General features: G+C 41.2%; 1 protein-coding gene across 1 annotated transcript in view; it reads right to left on the minus strand.

The window, feature by feature from the left end:
• CFAP221 (cilia and flagella associated protein 221) overlaps window positions 1–22,119 on the minus strand; it is a 101,173-nt gene that overhangs the window by 58,470 nt on the left and 20,584 nt on the right. The window contains exon 7 of the mRNA XM_041739858.1: window positions 9,638–9,741. Coding sequence (XP_041595792.1) covers window positions 9,638–9,741 — 104 coding nt within the window. The remainder of the gene's footprint in view (window positions 1–9,637; window positions 9,742–22,119) is intronic.

Genomic DNA, 22,119 nt, shown 5'->3' on the forward strand with positions numbered 1-22,119 from the left:
CAGTCTGTGTCTCATTGGTGCTACTTCAACCCACTATCCCCTTAGGAGCACAATGAGGCCATGTCACACCCCCTGCTGAAAACCCTCTCCTGGATTCCCTCCCAGCTCAGAACCAAACCCTAACTCTTACCCTTCTCAGGTCCCCGAGGCCTCTCCAGCTTGGTCTCCCTTTGGGTACACCTTCTTCCCCTTGGGTGCACTGTCCACACACTTTGGGCTTTGGGGCTTCCCTCAAATGTGACCCTGCTAAGCCTGTTCCAACCTGATGGCATTGGGAGCTTCCTCCACTTGAAACCATCTTCCCTGGGTCCTGACCACCAGATAAGAGCAGTAACTTGGTCACATCCCTGTGTATGGTTTTTCTTCACAACCATTTCTACCCTGGGCACTATCCTCTTGGTGTGCCTGTCTCTCTTCTCCATACTAGGACCTCAGAGCCGGGAGCAGGTCTGTCTTGTTCCTGGGGCAGCCCAGCGCCTACCACAGCACCAAATGCACAGCAGGCACGGAGTGCTTAGTTCTAGAATGAATGCAAATGTAGGGCCACAGGGCAGGATTAAACCCATCCACAGGGACAAACAAGCCCAGCAGCATTTCTGGTACAAGACAGTGAAGTGGAGCTATTTGAACTTGACTACCCTTCTGTAAAACTCAACAAAACAACAAGAAAAAAATGTTTAAAATGAAAGAGAAAGAAAATCTTCTGTTAAATGAGGGAAATGACTATACTTCCAAACCCTTGTACAGTAAAGTGTAGGAGAGAGATGAGAGCCGAGAAGGCAACAGATTTCCCCAAGGGTAAGGGGAATGGCCCTGAAAACAAACACCTACCTACTCTTTGATTAAAGTGACAAAATAGGGAATGGACTCTGGAAAAGTGGGGATTAGGACAGAAGAGATGTGACCTCAGCATCCTGGAAGAACAGGGAGACAGCTGTAGAAGTAACTATGTTGACCTGACATTTCTATTGTTTTAGACCTGGGACTGGAAGGCTGGAGGTGACATCATGGGGACAGAAGGGAGGAACTGACCATACAACGGCAGCATACAACACACACGATGACTCACCTGGCCCTTGTGAGCCTGGGGGGGTGGGGTGCAGCAATGGGAGATATTCTCCCAGGATTCAGGAGACCCCAGACTGTGGGCCAGACCCTGGCTTCCAATCCCAGCTCTGCCCTTGGACAACTTATCTAAACACCCCGTGCCTTGGGTTCCTCCTCTAACAAAGTGGACACACTAATAGCATCGACTCATAAATACTGTTGGGAGTATGAAATGAGTGGTGCTGACGCTTGGCACATGGTAAGTGCCATGTAAGCATCAGCTACTATGATAATTTTTATCACCATCATCATTCCTTTCCCATGTTATTCTTCTGCTGGCACAGGCCTTACTCAAAGGTGAGTAAGATGCTGAGTAGAACCAGTACCAAAAAAAGGTATTTTTTAAAGATTTTATTTATTTGAGAGAGTGAAAGAGAGAGACTGAGAGAGACTGAGAGACAGAGAGAGAGAGAGAGAGAGACAGAGAGAAACAGACTCCCTGCTGACCTGGAAGCCCCATGTAGGGCTCAAACCTGGGACCCAGAGATCATGACCTGAGCCAAAGGCAGACGCTTAACTGACTGAGCCACCCAGGTGCCATTAACACAGTTACTATGCATAAAAACTGCAAATTCAAAAATTAATACACTTTGAAGGAGGAAAAGGACATGAGTAAAAGCAGGTGAAGAACACACAGCACAAGAGGGATGACCTCAGAACTCAGAGGGTTTACCAGAGTCTTAAAAAAATTATAGACAGCCTGATCTTGCCACAGTGAGAGTCACCAGTTTCAAGGAAGCAACAGTAGAACACATTAAAGGAGATGAAGAGAGAGTTGGTGGCACTTAGGAATCATGCAGAAAAAAGAAAAGGAACAGTCACTGAGGTAGACACTGTATTAGACAGAACTACACCCCCCCCCCACATACATATATGCACATGTATAGAAACACAGGCAGAGCCATGGCAGGCAGGAATGAGGAATCCACACAAAATTAAAAAGCTAAATTATTTTAAAGAAGGTAACAGGGGCACCTGGGATGCTCAGTGATTGAGCATCTGCCTTAGGTTGTGATCCCAGGGTCCTGGGATCAAGTCCCATATCGGGCTCCCTGCATGGAGCCTGCTTCTCCCTCTGCCTGTGTCTCTGCTTCTCTCTCTCCTCTCTCTCTCTCTCTGTGTCTCTCATGAATAAATAAATAAAATCTTAAAAAAAACCAAAGAAGATAACAGATACCAAGGGCAAGGGTAGCCAACACCTACATATAATTTATATTCCTGAGCAAGAGAACAAAGCAAATAGAAGATTGAAATATTCCTAATTTTAATTATTTGAAAAGTTTCCTCAAATAAAGAAAGTCCTTTTTCTCCAGATCATAAGGACATGCCATGGTCAAGGAAAACAAATGATACAGAGCAACACCAATATGTATCCTGGCAAAGTACTTAACTTCAAGACTGAAACAAAAACAAAAACAAAAAGAATTCTAGGGGCATCCAGAATTCACCTTGGGTGGGTAAAGATTCCAGGCAGCCTCTGAATTCCTAGCACATTCAAAGTAAAGAGCAGTTGAGCGATGTCTACCAAGTTCTGAGGGGAACAGAATTGTAAATCAAGACAAGTCAAGTTGTCCTTCAAGATGACAGACGGGCAGAGACATGGTCAAACATGTAAGCATCCTCGGTATGTAGCCTCCGGGGACTTATGGTTAACAAGCTACTAGATTACACAATCCAGACAAGCCAGGAACGGAATAGACAAAAAAACTTAGAATGGAGAAAATGTGTATCAAAGAATGGAGGTGACACCCCGGTTCTACTGAAATAGAAACTAAGTAACTGTGGCATTTCTGGTCATAAGACAGATGCAAATGCTGTAAACCCAGATAAGGTTAGATAATCTCACGGAACACAAAGCCATTAAGGAGGGAGGGAGGGACAGGGTGTGGATGCTACCTCCCTCCTTTCTGCACTGCCAAGTTTCTAGCTGAACTTCAAGTGTGCAGCTGAAGACAACAGTGGCTCTGTCCTCTTAATGTCTTTATAATCTCTTTTCTTAATTTGAGCAGTAAATTTTAAGAATATCACACATATCAAGGAAGTTCATCAATTCCTTTGGCTTCACCATTTTTTAAAATCACATCAAGTAACACATATTTTTATAACAAACATAATTGATTTTTACAAAGCCACTTCTTAAAGAACTATTTATGTTTGCTCAACCCACTATCTCCCACACTTATTTACACCCAGAGCTTTTCTTTTCTTTTCTTTTTTTTTAAACTTTGTTGTTGCTATTACCCGGTTTTGGGTATATCATCTTTTTCAGACCAGCCCTGTGGGTGCCACAGAAAGGCCTGCTCTCCTGCAAGCAAAACTGGCATTCCCTTTCAGTCTCCTGGAAGATGGGATTTTCCAGCAGGATTTTCAAGCCATCCCTGAGCCTCAGTGGGACTGGCACTTCTGGATGAGCAGCAGAGGTACTGAGTTTGGTCAAGGTACAGGAATTGGTCTCTGGGTGAGGTTCACTGAACCCTGCTGGCCAACTGAACTCAAACCAGGCCAGACAAATGGTCATCTTGAACAAGAGATACCTAGGGACTCTGAAGGCAAGAATACACAAGGCCTGGTTGAGAGCTATTTTTAATCTCCCTAAATTTCCTCTCACAAAATAGAATTTTCCTAAACTCTTAGTCTGTAATAAAGTTCTATCTGTTGTCCTCTCCTATATCAAGGTGTCCTAGCATCATTACTCTTCCAGCTTAGGGGAGAAGGTGAGAGCTTGAGTCTGGAGTCAGACAGATCCTGTTGCCTTGAGCATGTCATCTGGCTCCCTGAGTCTTGGTGTTGATGGCTGTAAAAGGCCATGCTACTATCTCCCTCCTCATAGGGTTGTGGGATGCAATGGGGAGGTGCATGCAATATACTTAGCACAGCGACTGTCACGTGGTTAACAATTAGTAAATGGGAGCAATTATTAGCATTAGGCCAGCTACCCTGTGTATAACCACTGCCACCCTCAAGGAACACAGAGTATCAGGTAAAATGCAGCATTGCTACCCATGTGACAGAGCCGCTCAGAGCCTGTGCATAAAGAATTACCACCTGCCTGTCTAGCTTTTCTTGCTTTTTTCAGAATGCTGCTATAAGTCAGTTATATATGTCCTTAAATAAGAGGCTTAGGGAACTCATTTGCATTTGATGTATTAACTGTCCCTAATTGTTCTCACTTACTCACTATTACATTTGGTGCTTTATAAAGTCATAAAAACATCTGATCTCTTGATTTTACTTCTCATAAGCATTCTATTCTGACTTGGCATATGGCTTCTGGCTCTTCTCTGGTTTGCTGAACTAGAAGGTGATCAGAAGCACTTTGCTGGTATATTTTACTCATTTCTATCACTTGCCAAAGATATAGCTGTATGTCTCCATTTCTCTATGTAGCCATATGATCAGTATTCTTTTCTGGGATGGAGCTATCCATGATGGTACTAGCCACCAACAAGAAACATTTTATGGGGGCTTCTTCTGTGTGCTGAAGATCCAAAGACTGTACCATCGTCTCAGCAATCCTGGTCTGTCCCCTGCACTTATACAACACAGGTGCATTGTGAGGTGGGTAGAAAAGCAGGGACAACCTTCCATATTCATATTATGGGTTTGCTCATAGATTCCCAAAGGCTTCTGGACCCTGCTGGTGAGGCTTATTATATGATAGAATACCTCAGTCTGGGGATGGGGGAGGGATGGGGAAGAGGGCCCTTGGGAGAAAAAAGAGGCAAAAAAGAAATGAGTTAACACTCACTTCCTTTTTTTAAATATTTCATTTATTTATTTATGAGAGACACAGGGAGAGAGGCAGAGACACAGGCAGAGGGAGAAGCAGGCTCCACCTGCAGGGAGCCCGACGTGGAACTCGATCCTGGATCCCCAGGATCAGGCGCTGGGCTGAAGGCTGAGCTAAACGGCTGAGCCACCAGAGCTGCCCAACACTCACTTCCTTTTGAAACCAGTAAATGCTGGGGTATGAGGAGCACCTTGGAAGGTATTGCAGGAGTATGAATGAATCCGACTGGGATCACATGATTGGACTAGGAGTCAAGTCTTTATGATCCCCCCGCAAGAGTAGGTATACAGAGGTGCCTTGGACTTTGACAGGTCAGCTGCAGTGTTTATGGCATTCTAGTGCTCATCCCAGGGGAAGGGAAGCTGTTCTTTGTCAAGATGTGCTGTCTGCTGGGCCTATAGGTAACACTTACAAACAAAAAGTAGTGTAGGTCCAAAGAAGGAGAAGAGATACTGGGATTATGCCCAAATCAATATAAAATTGTCATAAATTTGCATTTCATAAGAAAATGCAAAATATAAAATTACTTATGATGGCTGATGTATTCCTTGGTAACGAGAACAAAAGATAACAAAAGTATTAAAACTTTCTATAAGAAAAAAAAACTTTCTATAAGAACTCCACGCAAAAGTCCTCAGGGACTCTTGCTTAACTAGCCATTTTATGCTACAATTTGCTATTTATATGAATTGTATGCATTCCTCCTGGTGTATGTGACACCAAGCAAATGTCCAGGATCTCAAAGTGGTCCAAAGTAAACAAGTCCAACAATTTTGTGTGGCATTTGGCTGTTCTCCAACACTAATAAGATCTTGGCCAAAGTCATGTAGTGCTGGCTCTTCCAAAATGATCAACAGAGTGTTCTTGATGTTTTAATTGTATGTGATTTCTTGTCAGCAATATAAAGAAGGTCACAAAATCCTGTACCTCTTGTCCCCAATCAAGAAGATCTTGGCACCATCAGCAGATCCAGCTTCTGACAGCTATAGTGCACTCATGCATCTTAAGGATGCCCGGTGGGCAAATGGCCAGTTGAGTTAAAGTCGGGGGGTACTATGTCACATTCACAGCTTGTAAATGGAATTAGCTTAATTCAAATTTTTTCATTTGGCAAGCCTGAGCACAAAATGCCTGGGAGGCATGGATAAATGATGTTTCTCATTCCTAGAGAAGATGTTGCTTTATGACCCCACGGACCACAGATGTCTCCATGGGGTGTAGACAATCAGTTACGAAAATATGCCCAAGAGTATGTATACTTATACATCCTAACTGGGTAAAATCTGCTCATGGTGCTTTGTCTATCAGGGCCCAATGTGTAAAATGGGGGCAATAAGGACTTACTGGCCAAAAAATGATCCATGACTGTCCAACTGTATAAAATCTATGAGTCAAGTCAGATGCCTGGCAAGTCGCAAAAGCTCAGAATCTGCCTGGGCCACATACCAGCCGAACTGCATTCACTGTCCTTGCAGTCAGAGCTTTTTACTGCAGGTGGGTAAAAGTCATTGTAAATCCCATAGCCTCAAAAAAAAAAATTCCCATAGCCTCAAAGATGTATAACAGGTGTATATAGAGACCTCAACAAAAGGAAACCAAAGCAAGAAAGTGCCTGAGAGACCAGTGGACCAAGGAATGCACTAAGCCTCATAAAATGACTCCTGAGAAGGCTGAAGGATCCAGCTTAGACCAGCTTGTAAAGCCACATCAGCAATGCATCCAAATGATGCAGAACATTTAATATCATAAAGATGGGGTCTCCATTGTTAAAGAGCCCTGGCTTGTTCTCATTTGTTCGTTCATTCATTCACTCGCTTGCTCGCTTACTGTCTTCCTCCTTCCCTCTCTCCCTCACTCATGCCTTCACTTGCATCACACTCTTCTGATTTTCCTCCTAGGTCTCTGTCCCAGACCCACTTCTCCTTGGTGTCCTCTGAGGGCCAGTGTGTCCAGGGCTTGGTTCTCCATCCACTCCTCTTCTCTAGCTAAACCCACTCCTTGGGCAACCTCATCTCTATCCCACAGCTGTACATTCCATCAGTACCTAGGTGACACTGAAATTTATGCCCCTAGCTCACACCTCTCTCCTGTCTCCAAACTGGTATATTCAATTTAATTTCACTTAAAGGAGGAATTTAAAAGACATGCAACAAACAAATCACTGGGAACAGCCAGAAAGCCTATCAGATGGATCAAAGTGCTCATGCATGGATCACCCATTCGTCTGAATCATGTGGCTGTGCAATTTATAATCTGAGGGCTCAGAGAAACGCCTGTATAGTTTTGAAGTGTTTCGTGTATAGTTGTCATCCATCTATGTTCAACACTGTATTTGTTTATTGTGTATGCAGTCTTCAGATTTTTTTTAAATCTTTTTTTGATTTTGTTTTTTTTTAAAAGATTTTATTTATTTATTAATGACAGACACAGAGAGAGAGCGAGAGAGAGAGGCAGAGACACAGGCAGAGCGAGAAGCAGGCTCCATGTAGGGAGCCTGATGTGGGAATCGATCTTGGTACTCCAGAATCAGGCCCTGGGCTGAAGGCAGGCGCTCAACCACTGAGCCACCCAGGGATCCCAAGTCTTCAGATTTTGAATTGGCTGTGTTTCAAGCGCTTTTAGTAGATTAATACTCTGTATCCTGGGACATAGTTCTTTGTAGAAGTACAGCTTGGCCATAAGAATCTCTAGCTTGCTTTCAAAATCTCCCTGCCTTTTCCTTGTCATTGACACCAGCTCAGTTCAGGCTCTCAAAGCCTATGTGATTTCATTCCCAACACACTGGTTTCCTGGTCTCTTGCCTGTATTCACTTCAGTCACCCCTGCACACTGCAGCTGTGCTGACCTTCCCAAACAACGGGTGGTTCCCTTCTGCCTATGGAGCTTAACAGAATTATAGACCATCAAGTGGGGCAGGATCGTTTAGATGAACCTAGTCCAGTGATTGCCAAACACCACTCTAAGGAATGTCCCCATCAGGATCACTGGGGGAGGGGGGATGCTTGTTACTGGTACAGAAAACCAGACTCATAAATCACCGGGGATGGGTTTTTTGGCTTCATCACTGTCTTAAGTGTTCAGCATCTTGGGGCAGTGTCCAACTCTAAGCCCCATCTGCTGACTCTCCTCTGCAACACCCACCAGTCTTCACTGATGGTGAACTAGCTACTGAATAAAACACCAATTCCATATTTGGGCATCTTTAATGATGCACCAGGAGCTGCTGGGCCCAAGGCTTTTCCTTTCTACACCATAGGGATTCTTCTTACTGACACATCTGGCCTGCCTCCAGTACCTTTCTCTTCTCCACGTTCCTACAGTGACCTGATACTCTTTTACCAGGGTTTATCTGGATATGCTTAGTGTGTGTTTTTCAGGGACAGTCCCAGGGGGCTAGGGTAGTCTGATGGCCTAGAGTGGTCCAGGAGTCTCTTCTGTCTTGCCAATCATCTCTTAAGTTGAGTCTAGACTAAGATCACAGGAGGTAGCTCACTTTATCAACTTACCTCCTAGGTCAAATTCTTACAAGATCTTCAGAGTTAAGGTAAAAATTCAATTTTATTTTATGAGGCAGTACACAAACTTTGGAACCAGAATGTCCAGTTTCAAATCCTACCCCTGCCACTTAACTGCTGAGTGTCCCTGGACAAGTCATTTAATCTCTTGGTGCCTCATTTCTAGGTCTATAAAATGGAAAGAATAATTATACCAATCTTACATAATTTTGGTATGGATTAAATATACATATACTTATATAAAATGTATCTATATCTGTCACTTGGAATAGTACCTGGCACATAATAGTCACTAAGTAAGGGCCACTATTATGATTCTACTAAAAGACAGTGAAAACACCAACTATAATTAAAAGCAGAAATATAATCTTGTTTAGTATAATTCTGGTAACTACTTATTCTCTCTTTTTAAAGCCTAGAAATAATAGAGCTTCTCTTTGGAAAGAGAATTGAGTCTTGTTTTTACAATATAAATAGTAAGTTATATTGTATTTCAAAAATCTCAGAATGGTTCCTGGTTCTCTAAGAAATAATCTACATACATCTCATAATTTAAAAGTAATTAAAAATTTCTGCTTTGAACACTCATATATGTACTTGGAATCAGGATATTAATGGCTACCTACCCAGACATTCAAAAACAAAACTATTTTTGTGTTCATAATAGAACACTGTGGACAGATATTTCAAGCCCAAACCCAAACATCAAGAGACAGATACTGGGAAGCAGAAATCACTTCAGATGGAGATTTTGCTTTCAAAAGTTCTGAGCAGTTATGTCTTTTGGGGCAGGCAAAGACAGACTGTCCATACCATGCATGCAGTAAATTCATGACAGCTTCAATAATATTGAAAGCTTAGTCAGAGATAATATTCCCATTTTATTTGAAATTGAATAAAATGGATACACCAAGGATACACCAAGAGCCAAAATTAAAATAGGAATGGTTAACTTCAGATTGCAAGTTTTGGTCTTGGAAGAAATTTATCTGGACACTATTATAAATTATCTGCATACAAATGATCTCAAAGTGTCCTCACTCTCAAGTGTCCAATCCCAATTTACAATATGTCAGACACATCAAATTTGTTATTGTTACACATGTGAAAATATCTTATTGAAATGTAGTTTACTCTCTTTTATAACTTGAGGCCTACTCTCCAAATCCTCTTTGATCTGAGAATTCTAAGGAAATTGGAAACTTGAAATCTTGACTATCCTTACCTGATACTGGGTCAATAGTGAAGGCTTCATGAGACTGAACCAAAGTGATATGAAACTCAAAGTCTACAGGGCAGCTGCACTGCAAAGGGAGAACATATTTTTTGCTGCAAAAAAAAAAAAAAAAAAAAGGAAAAAATGTCTTTATAACTAGTTCTTTTGATATCAAGTAATAGAGACTCAAGCTACATAAAAACAACCACAACAGGGATTACAGTCAACGCAGGTATAATAATTCCTGGGTGCCACCTATCACACACGTGTCCTAGATATTAACTCTTCTGATCCCATGATCATCCCCACTTACAGACAAGGCAAATGAAGCACAAAAGAGGGTAAGTGTCGTGCCCAAGGTGACTCGGCTAGTTAGTGGCAGAACTGGGATTCAAGGCAGGTCAACTGTGCCCAGTTTCAAACACTCCAAGGACTTCTGTCCACACTGCCTCTCGAGTACTGTCAGGTTTATCCTGTGGACACTGTGAGTGACAGGGAAAGGGCTTCTCTGCCACACAATGGGCCCCAGGAAACCTAGGGAATGCTGAATGAGCAGGCTTTACACAAAGAAGCCTGAGAAGCCCCTGGCCTTTGCAGAGCTTGGACCTAGACCGTGTTAAAGAAACCACACTTCCAGTTGTATTTGACTGCAATGTACCAGAGACTCCTTGTTTGATAGGAAGGCCAACAAGCAGTAGAGGACCTAGACAGCTCCCTCTCCCAAGACAAGTCCGACTTCCAAGTGTGCTTGAAGTTGTCCCTTATGGCACTGTAGGAGTTGCTATGGCTGTGGCATTTCTCAGAGAGCCCTGAGCTTCTCCTCATGTCTTCTCCTTCTATCTAGGGGGCTAGAGCTTGCAGGATGAGTGAGGTATGGAGAAGCTGAGTTCTCTAGCTGTCACTTGGCATCCCACAGACGCAGAGCTGGGACAGGTGACCAGAAGAACTCCTTTCAGCAGCTGGACACTGAACTCCTCCCCTAACAGACTCAGCCCTGCCCTCCATCCCTGCCTTTCCTTCTGCCTCCTCCCTTATCTACCTCATAACTCCTATGCCCCTGCAGTCCATCTTGTCCTCCTGCCACATGGTTGGTCCCTACCTCTTAACATTTTGATGAAAGCCTTCCTGCCAAATGCCCTTCTCCCTCTCATTTTCCAGTCCATGTGGAAGAACGTGACCGTGATTAGGTTCAGCAGAGCTGCCAGGCCAGTTAGCATGCTGCCTTCTGGGTGGTGCCCATCCCGACCTAGTCTACCTGGAAACTTCTCCTATCAGGACACACTTCCTTACCTACCTGTCTACTAGGAGAGTCTAAGTCCTATGAAGACAGAGCTGAGCCTACTTGCTTCTCCAGCATAACCTCAACAAAATTCCAGAGTCCTGCACAGGCCAAGTACTCAACGAATATTTGTTGGAGCAAAGTAAAATAACTCTTTTTCAGTAGCAATTCTGGGGATACGGTATAGTTTAGAAGTGGTTTTAAAAATTATGCCAAGAACATTTTTATTTGGCTTTAAATTCATTATCTTTAAAAAATTTCTGGACTATTCCAAATGTAAAGAAAAATATAGAGAATAATGTAATAGAGATCCCTTTACCCACTGCCAAGCTCTTGAATCTTCTGCTTTGAGCAAATCAGTGTTTTATTTTTAAGGTGTTTTCTTTTTTTTTTATTTGAGAAAGAGAGAAAAAGAGAGAAAGAGAATAAGCAGAGGGGAGGGGTAGAGGGAGAAGGAGAAGCAGACTCTCTGCTAAGCAGGGAGCTGGACATGGGGCTTGATCTCAGAACCCTGAGATCATGACCTAAGCCTAAGGCAGAGGCTTAACCAATTGAGCCACCCAGGTGCCCCCAATGTTTTATTTTTAAAGAAATAAAACATTACAGAACACTTGAAACTCCCTGTACACCTCTCCCCATCTTCTACTTCATCCTTCCCCAAGGGTAGGGGAAAGGATGTCTCTACTGTCCATCATGCCCATGCATTTTATAATACCACAACATATGTAGGTCCTCACAAAATACATAATATTGTATTATTTGTTTTCAACAATATCGCTCTAAAACTTGCTAATGCTGCTTAATGCTATCTTTCTGATATTTATCCACAATAATCAATTTTTATCTACGACACATGAAGTATTGTTCATTCATTTTACTAGTGAAGAGTATTCTATTCCATGACTATATCATTCTTACTTACCTACTCTTGCTGAAGGGCATTTAGATTGGACTTTTCCACTATTGCAATGGCCATTCTTGTGTGTGACTCCTTATGGCTCTGTACCAGAGCTACCCTAGGTGTACCCGAGAAATGGAATTGCTGGGTATTAGTAAAGTAAAATGATCAGTTTTACTAGATATGGCCCAAATGCTCTCCAAAGCCCTTTTACCAATGTATACATCTATTAGCAGCCTACGAGAGTGCTTGTTGCTAACCAACACAGGATTTTCAGACATTTTAACTTCTACTGACCCAATGAGGGTGAAATGGTATCTCATTTTATTTTCATCTTCATTTTTCTCAGGTTGAACTTCTATTCATATGGATCCATTTGGGTTCTCTCCTTTATGAATTACCTGTACAGATCCTTTACCTATTTTTCTATGAACTTGTTCTGTTCTCTTATTAATTTGTAAATTTTAGATATTAATTTTTTCAATTATATCCAGTGATATAAATTCAAGATAAGGGTCATTATATAGAGTAATCTCTTCAGCCAACAGTGAGATGAGCCCTCCATAGGCTTTTTAACCAAGCTCATAAATCCTGGGCTCAGTCAGGCTCTCTAGAAGTACCTAGTCCATTTTAACTCTCTGAGATGCTTCCTAATTCTGAAACACAGAATTAATGAATGAAGGTCATTACATTTTCAAGCCAATTTACCCTAATAGACTCTCAGGCCCCACTGAACATCAGCTATGCCACAGCACTGGGGAGATAAAACTAACAGTACAAGTTACACATGCCCACCAAGAAGTGAGTCTTGGGCAGTGGTCAATGTGAAGTCTAAACTGCTCAGACATGATCTCTGAAGATCAGGCCAGTAACTCTCATAGCCACCAGAGCCAGATAGTGCTTGGGTTGGTAAACCCCAGTGATCTACTCAGAGCTGCCCATGGGGGTAAAGCCAGCTACTCAAGAATGTTTTTGCTAAGAGCTGCATATTTGCATTTTCCTGAACTAAAACAAAAAAAGACTACTGGGCTTTTTATATATCCCCAATTTTAAACTAATTTGAGCTCTGATAATTCCCATAGAAAAGGTGTCAAGGTGTTTGTTTAGTGATGATTACATGAAGCCAAGTTCCTGATGCATTAACTAGTCTGGAAAAACAAACAATTCCTTAAGGGCACAGAATTCCAAGTAACCTGATTCAGAATGAGACATGGCAATGTAAATAACACAGATTTGCTTTCATTACTGCAGCTCATATTATGGAAGTCGAATAAGCACAGATGATCACCATAATCATAAATCTAGCACAGTCTAGAAGAATTTGGGTCACAAGGAATTTTGACAAATATATGGTTTGATTAGAAAATTTTCATATTTGAAAAAACCAGAATCCTGTTAGAATCTAAGAGGACTTAGAAATTCTAAACTAGAGGAGAACACAGGCAACACCCTTTTTGAACTTGGCCACAGTAACTTCTTGCAAAATACATCCACAAAGGCAAAAGAAACAAAAGCAAAAATGAAATATTGGGACTTCATCAAGATAAGAAGCTTTTGCACAGCAAAGGATACAGTCAACAAAACTAAAAGACAACCTACAGAATGGGAGAAGATATTTGCAAATGACATATCAGATAAAGGGCTAGTTTCCAAAATCTATAAAGAACTTATTAAACTCAACACCAAAGAAACAAACAATCCAATCATGAAATGGGCAAAAGACATGAAGAGAAATCTCACAGAGGAAGACATGGACATGGCCAACATGCACATGAGAAAATGCTCTGCATCACTTGCCATCACGGAAATACAAATCAAAACCACAATGAGATACCACCTCACACCAGTGAGAATGGGGAAAATTAACAAGGCAGGAAACCACAAATGTTGGAGAGGATGCGGAGAAAAGGGAACCCTCTTACACTGTTGGTGGGAATGTGAACTGGTGCAACCACTCTGGAAAACTGTGTGGAGGTTCCTCAAAGAGTTAAAAATAGACCTGCCCTACGACCCAGCAATTGCACTGTTGGGGATTTACCCCAAAGATTCAGATGCAATGAAACGCCGGGACACCTGCACCCCGATGTTTCTAGCAGCAATGTCCACAATAGCCAAACTGTGGAAGGAGCCTCGGTGTCCATCGAAAGATGAATGGATAAAGAGGATGTGGTCTATGTATACAATGGAATATTCCTCAGCCATTAGAAACGACAAATACACACCATTTGCTTCAACGTGGATGGAACTGGAGGGTATTATGCTGAGTGCAGTAAGTCAATCGGAGAAGGACAAACAGTGTATGTTCTCATTCATTTGGGGAATATATATAATAGTGAAAGGGAATATAAAGGAAGGGAGAAGAAATGTTGGGAAATATCAGGAAGGGAGACAGAACATAAAGACTCCTAACTCTGGGAAACGAACTAGGGTGGTGGAAGGGGAGGAGGGCGGGGGGTGGGGGGAATGGGTGACGGGCACTGAGGTGGACACTTGACGGGATGAGCACTGGGTGTTTTTCTGTATGTTGGTAAATTGAACACCAATAAAAATTAATTTATTAAAAAAAAAAGAAATTCTAAACTAGGAATGCCTGGGTGGCTTAGTGGTTGAGCATCTGCCTTTGGCTCAGGGCGTGATCCCGGGGTCTTGGGATCGAGTCCCACATCAGGTTGCCTACAGGGAGCCTGCTTCTCCCTCTGCCTATGCCTCTGCCTCTCTCCTGTGTCTCTCATGAATAAATAAATAAATAATATTATAAAAAAGAAATTCTAAACTAAATACCCATCCTAAATACCATTAAACTGATCCACATTGAAGAAACATGAATAAATACACATATCTTATGCCTATGGTTCCTCAGGCACAAACAGGACCCTGAGTTCTCCTAACTTTGAGGAAGCAGCCAGTTAAAATATCAAAGCAGATATAAGCAGGTACTTTTGAAGTTAACCACAATTTTTATCCCCGTTACCTTATCATTTAAACATTTTATCAGTTATGCTAAGGCTACATATAAAGTACTTTTAAATGATGTGTAAAAATATACCAAGTTCTTTAAAAGAATTATTCCCTATTTTGAATAAAATTCAACCCAAACCATTTATTTTTTTACTATCTTTAAAATTTAAACTCAATTAATTAATATAGAGTGTATTATTAGTTTCAGGAGGTAGATAGAGTTCAGTGATTCATTAGTCTTATATAACACCCATTGCTCATTACATCACATTTATTTTTTTAAATATTTTTAAAATCTCTACACCCAATGTGGGGCTTGAACATGCAATCCTGAGATCAAGAGCTGCAGATTCCACTGAATGAGCAAACCTGATGCTTCTCAACCCAAACCGTTTAAATACTAGACTTACATCATAATTACGTACAAGTTGTGTGCCTATTAAAAGAGGAGAGTATACATTTTCCTTATGGAAATTGGATATTTCAAAATAACAATATAAATTCAAATTTCTTCCTTCTTCCTTCTCTAAATAAGTACTAATAAAGGGCCAAACATCACACTGATTTCCAGTTAATTATATAACATTCATTTTTACCTTAGTCTGATGTTATTTTCATCATTTACCCTAAAATTTAATATTGTATTTGTTGAGGAAGTAATCAAGGCTTTTTTTGAGAGAAGGAATGATCTTGTGAATTTGTAGACAACAGAAAATAAAATTGCCTCCCTAATTCCAAAATCTCAGTATGCAGAAAGTGGAATAAGCACCTTGCCATACATAGGATTTAACTTCTTTTTGAAGAACGAAGGTTAACTGGCAACAGCATGACAAATGCTAACTTATGACAAGATTTTGGACTCAGATGGCACAATAAATTAACCATTAGCTATGATGCCTGTATAAAATCTGAGGTTAACATCCTCAAGATAAAGAAAGGCATCCCTACAAAGACGTATGGAGAATTTAAACTATAACATTGACTATTGCTTGCCAATTTTGTAGGACTTTTTCTTTGTCAACTACTCATTGATGAAGGATCCTGAATAGATCAAAAGACATGGGTGGTAACGATGTATTGATGTCACATTCCTTCCCTTGGAGATGTACAGGAGACTCATGAAAAAATCAGATCTGGGCAAGCTTTGGGATCATACACTGTGGCAGCTTTAAAACAACTCTATAAACTCTTTCCAAACTCCTTGCTTTAAAACAACTCTATAAACTCTTTCCAAACTCCTTCCATTGACAGGGGGATCCTAGGCCTTCTTGCCTGAAATCTGGGCTCTATGACTACTTAACTGCCAGAATGCCATGGAAGTGATGCTGTACTGCTTTCCTGAGACCAAGCCTAAGAAACAGGTACCTCTAGCTGCTCTTGAGATACTCACTCTGCAACATACTGACCATGTTGTAAGAAAGTTCAAGCACCTGTGGAGAGAACCAAGGCTCCCAGCCCTCAGCCCAGCTGAGTACCCAGATAACAGCCAGCATGTGAGTGGAGCATCTTGCAAAGTGGAACTCTCAGCCCCCAGGTGAGCAGCCCCAACTGACTCCACATGGAGTGATGACCTTCTCCACTGAGCCTTGCCCACGTTGTATACCCACAAGCAAAGCAAGTGATTGTTGTTCTTTTAAGCCACTACTTCCAGGGTGCCTGGGTGGCTTAGTCAGTTAGGCATCTGACTTCAGCTCAGGCCATGATCCCAGAAGCCTGGGATCAAGCCCCACATCAGGCTCCCTGCTCAGGGGGAAGCCTGCTTCTCCTTCTCCCTCTGCCTGCTGCTCCCCTGCTTGTGCGCGCTCTCTCTCTGTCAAATAAATAAATAAAATCTTAAAAAATAAATCACTACTTCTAGGGTGGTTCATTACAAAGCAATGGAAAATAGAAACAAATGGCATTCCCTCTTTCTTGTTTCTTCTTTAGTGAATGATTACCCTCATTTCTGATTACGGTCTTAATTTGGCAATTTTAAGGTTTGTTTTTTTTTTGTATTAGCCCTTATACATACCAATCACTATGCTCGTATTTTGATTAACCCTCCTAACAACTTGCTAAGTCCTATTACTACGCTCATTTTATGGACAAATGAGCTGACCTATAGGCTAGTCCAAAGGCACGCACTTCATAAGAGATGAGTGTAAATTAAACGAAGGACCACAGAACCTGAGCTGTTCATTGCTATGCTACATTACCTATCTGTGGGCTCTAATATCAAGGAATAGCTAATGACATACCATTGTTTGCACTGTAGTCCTCTTCTCTATTGACATTCTCTATGAAACTGAGCCCTCTGTTTTATTTATTGAGATTTTTAGAAGGTGTTTCCTTTAATTATCCCATCAGCAAGAAAAGCCTAGAAAATCCCAAGACCTCTTCTCAAATGTTACAACCTCCTCTCAAGCACTGCTATGCAACATAGAGTCAAAGGAAGAAATTTGAGGACTGGCTAGTTATTTTCCTTGAAGTTTTAGATGTCAATTGTTGTACCCAGAATGCAATCCAAACCAGAAAGAAATCAGATAAAGTGATTAGTTGCCTGATGAGCCAGACTCCTCCCCCCACCCTCCCAAATAGGCAACGATTTGAAAAGATATAAAGAGCTGAGGGTAAATTATGTTTCAAATTTCAAAGTATGCCCTTTTATCGAAGATAATTTATGTTCTTATGAACTTTCATGTGCTGCTTATCTTATTTTCAAAGACACAATTAATCTCACCAGGATTGGAGCCTCAAACCAGAAGCAGAGTGGGCCCATGATAGTTAATGATAGAGTCAAATAAAGACAAACATAAAGAAATATTCAAGTAGCAGGCAGTTAATTATTTTTTACACCTGGAGAATGAACATCACCCTCATTTGAGCCTATGCCTACACCAATATGGGAGGCAAAGAGCAAGAAGGTGAAGAATCAGGGAGGTTTGATGTCTTTCTCTTGCTGACCTGGGCTTTGAGCTCTTTTCTTGCCTTTGGTTCAACTCTTTCCTTGACCTACTTACTTAGTCCTCCCTGTTGGTAACCCCCCCCCCCTTCCCTGCCTTTACTCATGCCTCTGTAGTTTAGGAAAACTGCTCCTAAGGAGCAACCAGAATTAAATGAGGTCACTTCTGCATTTTTGGTAAAAGAAGCTAAGGCATTTCTCTAGGGGCTGTAATAGAACTGACTTCAGAAAAAGTTAGAGGTGGCCATGACGTGTTATCCACTTTTTGCAGAGATAATCTATGCCTTATTCATACTTTAAAAAAACACACACACACACACACTTTAACAAAATATGATAAAACAGGGCACCTGGGTGGCTCAGTCGGTTAAGCACCTGCCTTTACCTCAGGACTTGATCCTGGGATCAAGTCCTGCATTGGGCTCCAGCTCAGCAGGGAGCCTGCTTCTCCCTCTGCCTCTCTCTCTGACTCTCATGAATAAACAAATAAAATCTTTTAAAAAATATGGTAAAACATACATAACCTAAAGTTTACCATTTTAACTATTTTTAGGTATACAGTTTAGCACATTTGCATTGTTGTACAACTATCACTTCCGTCCTTCTCCAGAGCTCTTTTCATCACACAAAACTGAAACTCTGTCCCCAGTAAACACTAACTGCCCCTTGCCCCACTCCCCAGTCCCTGGCAATTGCCATCTCTTCTATTTTCTATATTTGAATTTGACAACTCCAAGTACCTCATATAAGTGGTTTCATACAACATAAAATAGCTTTTAAGAGTTAAACATTAACTTCACTAAAAAGTTAAAGTATTCATATAAATAATAAATACTAGAGAAAACAGCCATTACAACTCACTGGAGTTGCAGATAATGTGGAATAAGATGGGGTAAGAAGCAAAATTCAGGGGTGGCTCCTCTGAGTCAGGGCAGGGCCCCTGGCCGAGACCACAGAACACAGGGGCATCTGGCATCAGGAAGGAAGTCACACTCAAGGGAAAGGAAGCAACTGAGCTGTGATGTGAAGGGAGATGAAAAGCCTCCTGCAGGCTGATTTCTTCTTTTGTTGAGAAAAATATAGCATTTATTCAGAGAAGATAAAAAGATACACTAAAGACTACTGTTAGGCCTTTTCTTCGTTTAGAATAGAGGGCACAAGAAACCGCATGCTGACTGCCTTCAAAACATACCCCCTCAGAGCTCTGTGACTTACAACGTTGGGCCTGACACAGTCGGCAGGGCACCCAGCTGCTGGCTTATGGTCTTGCGGCTTACCCATCAGGAATTATTAAAACAAAAAGCTCACTTGGAAGAGGAGTCAGAGATGAATTTTTAAAGCAAAGCAACTTAGGTGCAAATAAGTTTGGTCTTGAAATGATAGTATATAAGGATTTTTTGTGAGAAAGATGGGGCCTATTTAAGAAAAAAGAGGCAATTCAGTTGACTGGTTGCTAGTTACCCTTAAGTATTCTTACAAGCATTAGATAATCACATTCTAGAAAGTGTATTTTGTTTTGTTTTTAAATTTTATTTATTTATTTGTTTGAGATTGATTGATTGATTATGTATTTGAGGGAGTGAACATGTGGGAAGGGGCAGAGGGAGAGGGAGAGAATATCCCAGCAGACTCCCCATTGAGCATGGAACTCAACTAGGGCCTTGATCTTACGACCCCGAGATCAGGACCTGAGCAAAAACTGAGTCAGATGGAAAAAAAAAAATGACAATAACAACAAAAAACTGAGATGCTTAACTGAGTATGTCATCCAGGTGCCCCTCTGGAAACCATGTTAAAAGCACATATGTGTATGCAGGTATCACAAACCTGTGATGCTCAGCATGGAGCACAGAAGCAGTGGTGACCAGATGTGGCTGCTCAAACAGTGTTTGGTATGAGATTTGACAGCTGCATAAACCAAACAAGGACAAGGGGTGCCCAGAAAACACTTTCCCTTAAGAGCGTCTCTCTAGCATTGAAAACAATCCCATGTTCGTCTTTGCTTCTTCCACAAATGTGCTTTGGGTAGATATGGAAACTCCTCGTGTTTTTTTTTTTTTTTAAGATTTTATTTATATATTCATGAGAGACACACAGAGAGAGGCAGAGACATAGGCAGAGGGAGAAGCAAGTTCCCTGTGGGGAGCCTGATGAGGGACTTGACCCCAGGACTCCAGGATCATGACCTGAGCTGAAGGGAGACACTCAACCACTGAACTATCCAGGTGTACCCTCATGTTGTATTCTTAAATATCAGAATTAGGAACTGACCCTGAATATTTGTTGTAGAATTTAAAATGTAGAACATTTTAAAGTTCTTACAGCTTAGTCCATGACACCAGCTTGGTAGTTTCACATAAATCACAAAATATATGTGCTATGGAATTTAAGGAATCATTCCAAGAATGTATACAAAGGCTAGAGGACCCTCAGCAACAGAAATACCCCACCTTTAATTACTGTCACTGATACACACACTCATTGCTCAAGATGCTGGCCAAACATTGGTGTCACTCTGTCCCTTAACCCCATGCAAACCAAGTGAGTAGTTTTCCAAATCAGATTTGTACAAAATCAAAGGGAGAAAAGCAGAGTATTATAGTTTCCTAGGTGGGCTTTAATAAAGGTCAGTATTGCCTACCCCATTTTCAGTTTTCTATCCTTTCCATCACTTTTCCCAGGAGCCAAAAGTTTAGAATTCAACATTTTGTAAGAAAAACTTTAAAAAGACATAATTCAGGCCTTCCATAGAAAGTTCCCTTTGTTGGCTGTCTCAAGTTGGCAGTCACTTCTGCTGAATGAAAGGGGGATGCATTTATGCCCTTTCATTATTAACATAAACCCCTATGGTATAGGGGATGATTTTCTTTTCTTGCTGAAATTCACTAAAAGAGGCTGGGTCAAGATAGTAGGTCAGCAAAGGGTTATTAAATCAAAGCAATTTTAACTATAAAATATAGTAGAATTTTTCATATAGGAGAAATTCAGGCTATTGGTAAGTGACAGTGATTTTTTTTTCTCTGAATACCAATTTTGAAGCAATTTGGAAATATAAGTTCACTATTGCTCAATAAACTCAAGTAGGAATTGGAATAAAGCACAAGTGTGTCGATGACCTCAAGTCACCCTTGTCAGAATATTTCCATAAAATCCTGCTGCTCCTTCAAGTCAACTTTGGCTTAGGGACATAAGAAATGAGTCCCTAGTGTAAGGAGTGTGTTTCCCTGGATGAGTCTAAAAATGTGAACTTACTCTCTTTAAGTAGGAAGGGCTTCATAAAATCCTTCTGAATATTGATGTTGTAGTCATTCTGACCCCTTCATTCTAACCCAGTTAGAGCTGGTTCATGGGCCCTTCACACAGAGGCTCTTTACTGGCACAGTTCAAAACGGGACCTGGTAGCTGTCTATGCCCATCACCCTCACTGTCGACCCTTCCCTCCCAGAGCTAGTTTGAGGATACACATTCTCTTGTGGTCCACATGCTTTCAATTCTAGGGGAGTGAGAGAACTAGGTTTCATTTAGACATCTTATTCTGACCTTGACTACCACATTTTCTGAAATGAGCCATGAAGTTCGCTGCCTAAGGAAAAACATCCTTTGGTAAGTTCTTAAACTTATAATATAGAAGTTCCAGAGATAAAAACATCCTGGCTTGGGAATGGTGTAGCCAAGAACCTGCTCTGCCAGTATTGTTAATGTGACCCTGTGGTTTACACAGCATCTGTAGCCCTAAGATGAACTCACAGTACCATGTGCTTTGGAGCCATAGGACTGCCTTACCCATGGCACCAACCAGGTCTAGAGTGGAAAATGCGGAAATGACAGGGAATCCAGGAGAGGACCCAGGTGACTTTCATGTAAGCTTGTCTATAGCACACTAACTAACAGGTTAATAGTCAGCTTTGGTGCGAGGAAGATCAGTTGATGCCCCATGGAGAGAAATGGCCAACTGACTGTGTTTGTTATAGATTTTGACCAGTTATTTGGTACCAGATAGACACTGCTAGAGACACTATAGGGCTTGATGGATCTATACAAATCTTTTTGAAAAGATACCAAATTTCAGCACCTAACAGAAGCATGTTCTTATTTACTTGCATCTATAGGAAGGAGAAAATTGTATTTTATCTACAGTAACAGATATGAAGTGATTATGAAATTTAATCAGCCATGGTGGTTAGACTACTTATAAAGCAGAATTTCAACATACAAAAGGGAAAGAGAGCCAAAAGTCTTCTGCACTCCACAGTGTTTAGTTTAGAGATGTTGGACAGAAACTGGAATGCAACTCTTTGTTATTTACAGAAGCTGTCAAAATACATTTTGCCAGATCCTAAGCCACCATGGTTGTTTATAGGTAGCTGGCAAATGTCCACGTGGAATTTACTTTTAGCAAGGAAAATTTACAACCA

Source organism: Vulpes lagopus, chromosome 24 (genome assembly GCF_018345385.1).
Source record: "Vulpes lagopus strain Blue_001 chromosome 24, ASM1834538v1, whole genome shotgun sequence".
Classification (NCBI taxonomy): Eukaryota; Metazoa; Chordata; class Mammalia; order Carnivora; family Canidae; genus Vulpes; species Vulpes lagopus.